Source organism: Chiloscyllium plagiosum, chromosome 11, assembly GCF_004010195.1.
Source record: "Chiloscyllium plagiosum isolate BGI_BamShark_2017 chromosome 11, ASM401019v2, whole genome shotgun sequence".
Lineage (NCBI taxonomy): Eukaryota > Metazoa > Chordata > Chondrichthyes > Orectolobiformes > Hemiscylliidae > Chiloscyllium > Chiloscyllium plagiosum.
In genome coordinates this window covers 41,795,120-41,805,334 of record NC_057720.1, presented here as the reverse complement: position 1 = coordinate 41,805,334, position 10,215 = coordinate 41,795,120, and the positions used below count along the sequence as shown (strand labels likewise).

General features: G+C 40.4%; 1 protein-coding gene across 2 annotated transcripts in view; it reads left to right on the top strand.

Moving 5' to 3' along the window:
* The window catches only part of LOC122554333 (zinc finger FYVE domain-containing protein 9-like), a 118,770-nt gene that overhangs the window by 60,359 nt on the left and 48,196 nt on the right, over positions 1–10,215 (top strand). For both annotated transcript variants that reach the window (XM_043699190.1, XM_043699191.1), the window contains one exon: positions 3,158–3,257. In XM_043699190.1, coding sequence (XP_043555125.1) covers positions 3,158–3,257 — 100 coding nt within the window. The remainder of the gene's footprint in view (positions 1–3,157; positions 3,258–10,215) is intronic.

Sequence of the window (10,215 nt, the reverse complement as noted above, 5' to 3'; positions counted from 1 at the left end):
TTACCTAACACTACGGACAATTTAGCATGGCCAATTCACCTGCCCCGCACATCTTTGCACTGTGGGAGGAAACCGGAGCACGCGGAGGAAACCCACGCAGACACGGGGAGAATGTGCAAACTCCACACAGTCAGTCGCCTGAGGCGGGAATTGAACCCGGGTCTCTGGCGCTGTGAGGCAGCAGTGCTAACCACTGTGCCACCGTGGCTCATTCCTGAAGAAAGGCTCATGCCCGAAACATCGATTCTCCTGTTCCCTGGATGCTGCCTGACCTGCGCTGTTCTAGCAACACATTTTCAGCTCTGATCTCCAGTATCTGCAGACCTCACTTTCTCCACATAATTTTATTGCCTATTTCACCTCCACCAATCTTTTGAGCCACAAATTTATCTCTTTTTAAAAAAAAGTCTGCCAGTTTTTCCTGTGGTGCATGGTGTAATTCAGAGGTTACTACTTTGAAGGTTCCACTTCTTTCTTTAGCTCCTAACTGTTCGTAGAATCATACAGTATAAGAAGCAGCCATTTGGTGTCTCAACTCTTTTAAGAATGAATGCTTACAAGCACCTGTGTCATGTGACTAGACCGTCTCTGTAATGTTAAATATTTTCCAGTTGGCTGTGAAATGGATACCTGAGTTGATTGCTGTTTTAACAGCAATTCAAATTTAACTCATCAGTTTAAATTATGCCCCAGGATACTAAATCCTATTGTAGTTTGAATTTATTGTTTTACCAACATCGAACCAACGAGACGATCCAATGATGGGGATATAAAAAGGTAGGCATTTTGAAAATCAGAGCGACTGCCATCAACACCAATCCAAGAAATTAGGAAACACTGTCTATCAAAGGTACCTTTTCATATGAAACATTCGCAGTAAAAAGAAAAATGACAACCCAGGGAGATCATCTTCAGCCAGAAGAAGACAGACGTTGAAGACAACTGCTGCTGTATGGATTTGAAATTAAGTTGATTCAATTGTAATGTGTTTTATTGGAATGGTATGTTTTTATAGAGTTGGAGGCAGGTAATAAGCAGTTAAGAGAAGTGGGGGGGGGTGGCTTAGAATTGTGAATAGTTTTAATGTTCACTTTTAATGAATAAATTGATATCATTTTCTTAAATAGTGGAATTTGGGAGTTCTGTCACTCATTTTAACAGATTGAGAGGTGAGCTTTTCTGGGTGTTTGGTTTAATTAACAGAAGGGTTCACCGCTGTGTCGTGACACTCTGTACTGCCAAATATATGCTAGCTTCCTTTCTGGTCCTGTCAATGCCATTGGCTCCAATGTGGGTGATGAGAACTGGATCCTTCCCTTACACTTGAATTCTTCTCCATCTTGAGGTGATGTCCTTGACCCTAATTCTGACACTGGGCAGGTAGCACAGCCATTGAGACTCGTGCTCATGACTGGAAAGAACAGTATTTATCCCCTTAATTATATTGTTCCTACCACCACTACATTGCCCATTTCCTATTTCCTCCCCTCAATTGAATGGCTTCCTATATCACTCTGGCATGGTCAGTTCCCTCATCTTTCCTGCAGTTCCTATTCTCATCTGTACAAATTTCAAGAGGCTCATAACCGTTGGACAGCTGTAGATAATCCCTGGGATCTCCATGCCTGTCTAACCTGTACTCGTACGCTCACGTCCTTGATTACTGACCAAATTTGAGTTACTTGATTTGAAGGTTGTGACTGCCCCCTGGAGCAGTGTTCAAGTAAGATACCCTTTTCCTGATGTGTCACAATGTCTGCTGTTTGGACTCCTTAACTTTAAACAGAATTCTTAAAGTTGCCAACAATTATTACAGTTGTATTCATTCTTGATCACCTTGGTGTCCAGCAGCTTCCAGAAGCTGAGACAGGGACACATCACCTGCCATCACTATCTTATTTATTTAATTTGTAAATTAATTCCTATAGATTCTTGCTCTTTATATTTTAATTAAAATAACCTATATCAATCTAACACTTAACTAGCTTTAATAAAAGAGCAATGAAAAATACTGGGGACCTAAACACAAACTGAATACCTTACATTTGCCTAATAAGAAATATTCATCAATCCTACTGTCCAGTCGGCCTCTCTTTCCACATCTGTCACCCTCTGCTCATGATCTCTGTCTGCTAATGGTCTCACTGCAGGTAGGCCTCTTTATCTGTCTCTTATCCCATCCCACTCATCTCTTGTTTGGGAGCATTTGCATCTTGCAGTAAATCTTATTGCAAACATTGGGGGAGGAGTATGAGAAGCAATGTTTTAATGAATTTCCACTTGAATCAAATCTCTACTTGACAGTTATCAATGTTTTTCTCACTCAGTTGAAGTCTCCTTAACATTAATATGCACAAGTACAATTGATTTGGAAATTGAATAGATACATTCTTAGTGTATTAAGAATTTTTCAGTTTTTAAAATTTCCTGGTAATTTAAAATTGCTAATTGGCCACACCTTTTGAACAAATACACTAAGTGTGCATGAGTGACAATACCACTTGCTCCATATTTGAACTAAATGTATAAACTGAGTAGACCTGATTAGTATTAAGGGGAGACATTTCTTTTAAAAGAAACTCCACTGAAGTTTTCAATTTTAGTTTTTGGACTGATTTTCAGACAGTTTGGGCAGTTTTTACTTAGGCTAACTAAAAGGGAGAAAACGTATGCTCTTAATTATTTTGGGAGAATTAGGCCACTAGATACTGTGTTCGGAATTCAGCGTTGTCACTGGCGTTCAATCCCATCCAGTTTTTGTAGGCGTTTCAGTGATGTTTCAATCTTTTCAGATGGATCGTGAGGTGATTTATTTTGTTCAAACAATGTTGTTAAGAGCAGTCCCACAATTTTATTTCTATGTGCACTTTCTATTTTGAAGCAAGTGGGATTAACTTGAAGAGTTCAGTAACAAGTATGACATTGCTACAGTGGGTAAAACATCCACTACTATTCTTTGATTTTGTCTCTAACTGAACTACTTCATTTCAATTTTAACAATGTACAGTTTAAGTTCATTATGTACATCTTTTTGTTGTATACATGATGAAAGTTGGAATGTTCAGTGAATTCTAGCCGTATTTTTTAACTACTGTTGCTTAATGCAGTTGATGATTGTCATGTGAACTTTTTTTGACATCTTTTCTCTGTTCTGTAGGTTTTTTGTGCAGCTTGCTGCAGTCTGAAATGCAAACTCCATTATATGGACATGAAAGAGGCTCGAGTTTGTGTAACTTGCCATACTGTCCTTACAAGTTGTAAGTTACTTTCCTTTTCTTTTTAACAGCAATGTGCTTTGGAGGGTTAAAATCTTAAAATAGGCCATTCAAACTTTATTTTGCTGTTTAAATGTTTGATATGTCAGTCATTAAGTAATTATGCCTTCTTTCTGAAAGTGTGTTGAGTAATACAATACTCCGTATAATTCGTGGGTGTTTTCTCATTTCATTATAATGATGTTTGGTATGCTTTCCTTTTATTGGTCAGAGTATTGAGTACAGGAATTGGGAGGTCAAGTTGCGGCTGTACAGGACATTGGTTAGGCCACTGTTGGAATATTGCATGCAGTTCTGGTCTCTTTCCTATCGGAAAGATGTTGCGAAACTTGAAAGGGTTCAGAAAAGATTTACAAGGATGTTGCCAGGGTTGGAGGATTTGAGCTATAGAGAGAGGTTGAACAGACTGGGACTGTTTTCCGTGGAGCATTAGAGGCTGAGGGGTGACCTTATAGAGGTTTATGAAATTGAGGGTCACGGATAGGATAAACAGTCTTTTCCCTGGCGTGGGGGAGTCTGCAACTAGAGGGCATAGGTTTAGGGTGAGAGGAAAGATATAAAAGAGAACGTAAGGGGCAACTTTTTCACGCAGAGGATAGTATGTGTATGGAATGAGCTGCCAGAGGAAGTGGTGGACGCTGGTACAATTGCAACATTTAAAAGGCATCAGGATGGATATATGAATAGGAAGGATTTGGAGGGACATGGGCTGGGTGCTGGCAGGTGTGACTAAATTGGGTTGGGATATCTAGTCGGCAATGGTTGGACCAAAGGGTCTGTTTCCATGCTGTACATCTGTATGACGCTATGACACTATGTATGTCCTGCCACTGCACAGAGACAAGAAACTTGTGCTACTGCTGTCATTGTGTGCTGGGACCTTGAAGTCACCGTTCAGTCTGCCCATCAGCATATGCACAGTATCACTGGTCGCAAGGAAAGCTTGTATCACCTTGTGTTTGCTTCTAGTTGCTGCCCAGGGAAGGATAAATGACTGAAACCGAGCAGCAAACTGATGGATGTAGTGAGGTCTAAGTGTGGACAAGTGTTGCAAGTGCAGTAGTGGGAATGTCACAATCCCAAGATTTTGATTGTTGAAAAAATTTAAAACTCATTCTTTTTAATTGGTCCTATTCCTTGCCACTAACAGTAATGCTACAGAGACTGACTGTGAGGTTGTCTTGTAGCCATAGGTCATCCAGTTAAATCATGGCTGGTAACTATTTTGTCTCCATTTATCCTTTGTTTCCCTATCCAATGGTAACATTGCAAGACAAAATTCTACCTGTCTCAATCTTGAAAAATTTCAATTGATCTAGCCTTTTGGAGGAGAGAGAGACTTGAAAGTTTGCACTACCCTCTGTGAATATTCTGATTTATCCATTCACACCTGAATGACTTAGACTCTGATTTTATGCCTATGCTCCTTGTTTTGGTTTTCCACATCATTTTAGTCTGGAGCATTGTGAACAATAAACGTCCATTAGTCGTCTTCTGAAGAAGAGTCATACTGGACTAAAATTATTTAACTCGGTTTCTCTCTCCACAGATGCTGCCAGGTTTGCTGAGTTTCTCTAGCATTTTCTGTTTGTTACTGTCGGCAAAATGGGCCAGCATCTCCGGAAAGATGTGCAGATTTTAAAGGATGTAGAAGTGTTTTATCAGGATGTTATGTGAGGGAGCTCAGTTATGGTGAAAGAATGCAAAACTTAATAAGTTGACTGAATTAAGACTGAGAGACCATAAGACATAGGAGTGGAAGTAAGGCCATTCGGTCCATCGGGTCCACTCCGCCATTTAATCATGGCTGATGGGCATTTCAACGCCACTTACCCGCACTCTTCCCCCAGCCCTTGATTCCTTACGAGATCAAGAATTTATCAATCCCTGCCTTGAAGGCATTTAATATACCGGCCTCCACTGTGCTCTGGGCCAATGAATTGCACAAGCGCACCACTCTGGCTGAAGAACTGTCTTCTCATTTCCATTCTAAATTTACCTCCTCTCATTCTAAGGTTTGCCCACGGGTCTCCCTGCCTAACAGAAACAAAATCCCATCATTCACCATTTCTAAGCCATGCATAATCTTGGAAGTTTCTATTAAATCTCCCCTCAAGTTTCTAAACTCTAATGAATACAATCCCAGAATCCTCAGCCAGTTAAGGTTTCAAGGTGATAAGTTTTGCTAGAATAAATAGGAATGGCAGTCTGATGAGTGGGCCAATGACTAGAGATCATAGAAACAAAATCATTTGGAAGAGGACTGGAGGGGGGAGTTTCTTTTTCAATTAGATTTCAGGATCTAAAACATCACTAGTGAAAGCGATAACTTAGTGGTATAATCGTTAGATTACTAATCAAGCAACTTAGTCTTCTGGGAACCCAGATTCAAATCCCGATTTCCTACAGACTGTAGGATTTGAATTTGGTTTATTAAAACTAATCTGGAACGAAGTCACTATCTGCTTCAGATTTTCGAAGCCTTTCCCCATTTGGAAAATAGTCCACAGCTCTATCTTCCTACCAAGCACATATCCTCACAACTTCTCATATATATGTATCAATCTACCATTTCTTTGCCCACTCTCCGAGCCTGGTCACATCCTTCTGCAGCTTCCCTGCTTCCTTCACACTACCAGGCCCTCCATCTATCTTTGTTGCTACATTCATGGATGACATAATGCCCTCAGTTCCTTTTATCCAAATGGTTAAGGTATTGTTGTGGACCAGACCAAACCACCACAAAATATATTAAGAATATGGTCTAGACTCTAACTACTTTTTCCTTATTTTAATGGCAGGTGCCAGATGGAATTTGATTGGTCAAACTACCAGTCTTGAAGCAAAACATACTTTATTTATACACTATGGTTAAAATACACAAGAAAGAAGGAATTGGAATAACTTGACTCTATTGGGAAAACTTAACAGAATAATAGATTATTTTATAACTAAACAATAGCTATTCTAGTATAGTTGCATCCTATACGCGCACCCTTTGTAAAGGCAAATGCAGTAAAATAAATTGTCTCATATGCAGTCCTCCAGTCCAGTAGGAAAAACATCAGGAGAAAACTCAGTAGCAGGGAGAGATGTTATGCAACTCCCAAAACCAGCTTCAAGACCCCAGCAGGTATTGCTACTGAAAACGTAGAACTAAAAATCCTGGTTCTATGGGAACTTGATCCCCACCTATTCAGGCTGCTTCTATTGTTCCTACTTTTTAAAACAAAACAACCCTAAAGCCTCAAGCTATTGGATTCAAATGGCTTGACACTTCTATCTTTAAAATCTGTCTTCAAAACGAAACAGGACAAAATACACCTCTTAAAGCCATCGTATCGTCACAGTATAATATGAATAGTTGTGGTCCCGACATTGACCCTTGTGGAACTCCATTCGTCACCAGCTGCTGTTCTGGAAAAAAAAAACCCCTTTAACCCTACCTTGCCCCTTATTCCATGGACTCTTACCTTATTAGCAGCCTCCTGTGCGTCACCTTGTCAAAGGCTTTTGGAAACCCATACAGATCATATTCACTGGCTTTCTTTTGTCTAACTTGCTCACTACCTCCTCAAAGAATGCTAACTGGCTTGTCAGGCATGGCACCCACTTGATGCCATGCTGACTCCTATTTACCATGCACTTCCAAATGCAGCAACCTTTTATTAACTGGTATTTCTGGGACCAAGGGTGTACCGGTTGATCAAGGGGTCCACATAATGTAAAAATGCACCGTAAATAATAGAAATGTAATGCAGGAGGTATACACATCATTCTACTCTATTTACAGTATAAATCACTTAAAACTTACCAGCTGACAGCCTTCTCATTCTTGCCCTCAACTCATGACTCTGATATTGTGGAGATTATGATAAAACAGTAAACTTGTGTGTCAGGTTTATAATTTTTGCCAATTTACTAAAAGTGCAGGTTCATCAAGCTGCCAGTTAAAACAAAGTTTGCTATATTTACAATTTTATTCTTAATAATGGTCTCTAAATCTTAGCAACAACGGAGGTCAGGCTAACCAGCCTGTAGTTTTCCGGTCTTCTGCCTGCCTCCCTTAAGCGTGGATGTCCTCTGGAACCCTCCCTGATTAGTGATTCCTGAAGGATTACCAATCTTTGTACGATCTCCTCCGCTATCTCTTTCACATCTCTGGGGTGCAGTCCATTTGGTCATGGTTTGTCTATCTCCAGACCTTTCAACTTCCCAGGAGCTTTCAGCTGTCCATCAGTCTATTATATTTGCACTGGATTATCCTTTCTGATACATTTATCACAGTCCCCTAAATGTTCCCCCACTGGCATTTGATCGCATGGCCCACCTTCTTTCCAAGAACCATGTGTAGTAATACCTCCTTTTCTTCTTGGACTTTTCACATACTGCTATGGAAAATGCTCCTGACCGCAATCTAAAAATGCTTGTTTCTCTCTCTTAATTACCGCTATCACAGTCTGTATTTGGGTATTTTAAGTTTGACACTATAGCTGCTCTGTAATGCATGCACCTGTCTATAATTTCCTTTCACATTTAAACCTAATCTTTCCTGCTGATTGGTGGTCTATAGACTATATTGGCCAGTGTAATTACATCCTCCTTCCTTTGCTCCAGCAAAATCAGTTCTGTACTTTAAACCTTCCGAGATGCCCTCTTTCTCCACTAGACTCTGATGAAACATGTTTAGAAGAACAATGTGAATTGGCTTTAACGTGATTGAAGAATTTAGACCATTATTTGAAGAATGCACCCTTTCCTTATCTGTATTGGCTATAATGTGATTCTAACCCTATTAGCTTAAATAGTGCAGATTTGCATGATTTTCCTAAAGCTCAAGATTGCAGGAGAACAGGAACTATTGCTTTATTTCAGAACAAAGCTGCAGTATTTCTGTGTGCCTTGGTATTCCTTTCTAATGTTCCTGGTTCCTTCACTGTTACAGATTTAGTATAAAATATCTCTAACAGCACTAGTAAAATGCCTTGCAAGGAACTCCGTTACAGTTCTGTTTGGGTGCAATCCATCTGGCTTGTACAGGTGCCATCTCCCCGAGAAATCAGTCCTGTATCTTGGGAATCTAATGTCCTTCCTCTGTCATCTTTCTTGTCACACATTCAGCTGTTTTATTTTCCTGTTTCTGTATTGTGTAGTACTGGGAATAATCTTCATTTTTAGAGGTCCTGCTTGTTAATTTAACTAGATCCCTAAATTCTGACTGCAAAACCATATACTATTATACTCTGTAGCTGGTACCAAATGGAACACAGCTTCTGGCTGATCACCCTCCCCAGAAGAATGACCTGGAACCACTGACATCTTGACCCTAAAACCAAGAAGGCAACATTTCACCCTGGAGTTATCCCTCCAGCTGCAAAAATGTCTGTTTGTTTCTCTAACTGATGAACCCTGTATTACCAATCTTCCATTCTTCTTTCTGTAGCTAAACCACCTGAAGTGCCACAGACTTGACTCTTGTAGGTAGTATACAATGATGCTTCTTAAAAATTCTGCTCTCTTTAATGGTAAAATGAGGTTTTAATTAACATAATGTTTCAATTGATTGTTAAAATTTGGGTTTGTAAGAATCTAAGGGAGGCGATCAGTGATCCCAGATTAGTAAACCAGAACCCCATCCCGTTTTATGCCCCTTTCAAACTGGTGTGACTGGATTTGAATAGAAGCTTTCAGCTCAAACTGAACAAAACTTGCTGAACTGAAGAAGGACCCCAACCATAATGGCATTCAATGGCTTGGAGTCATGTGCTGGTTCAGCAGTGCTCGAGTGTCCTCTTGCTACTAAACAAGTATTTTGCATCAGTATTTACTGTGGAAAAGGAGATGAAAAATATAGAATGTAGGGATATAAATGGTGACATCCTGAAAAATGTCCATATTACAGAGGAGGAAATGCTGGATGTCTTGAAACGCATAAAGGTGGATAAATCCCCAGGACCTGATCAGGTGTACCCTAAAACTCTGTGGGGAAGCTAGGGAAGCTGGGCCTCTTGCTGAGATATTTATATCATCAATAGTCACAGGCAAGGTGCTGGAAGACTGGAGGTTGACTGAGGTGCCACTGTTTAAGAAAGTTGGTAAGGACAAGCCAGGGAACTATAGACCAGTGAGCCTGACGTCCGTGGTGGGCAAGTTGTTGGAGGGAGTCCTGAGGACAAGATGTACATGTATTTGGAAAGGCAAGGACTGATGAGGGATAGTCAACATAGCTTTGTGTGGGAAATCATGTCTCACAAACTTGATTGAGTTTTTTGAAGAAGTAACAGAGGATTGATGAGGTCAGCGGTAGGTGTGATCTATATAGACTTCAGTAAGGCATTTGACAAGGTTCCCCATGGGAAGCTGGTTAGCAAGGTTAGATCTCACGGAATACAAGGAGAACTAGCTGTTTGGATACAGAACTGGCTCACAGGTAGAAGACAGAGGCTGGTGGGGGAGGGTTGTTTTTCAGGCTGGTGGGGGAGGGTTATTTTTCAGACTGGAGGCCTGTGACCAGTGGAGTGCCACAAGGATCGGTGCAAGTCCACTACTTTTTTGTCATTTATATAAATGATTTTGGATGCGAGCTTAAGAGGTATAATTAGTAAGTTTACAGATGACACCAAAATGGGAGGTGTATTGGACAGTGAAGAAGATTACCTCAGATTACAACAGGATCTTGATCAGATGGGCCAATGGGCTGAGAAGTGGCAGATGGAATTTAATTCAGATAAATGTGAGGTGCTGCATTTTGGGAAAGCAAATCTTAGCAGGACTTATACACTATATGGTAAGGTCCTAGGGAGTGTTGCTGAACAAAGAGACCTTGGAGTGCAGGTTCATAGCTCCTTGAAGGTGGAGTCGCAGGTAGATAGGATAGTGAAGAAGGTGTTTGGTATGCTTTCCTTTATTGGTCAGAGTATTGAGTACAGGAGTTGGGAGG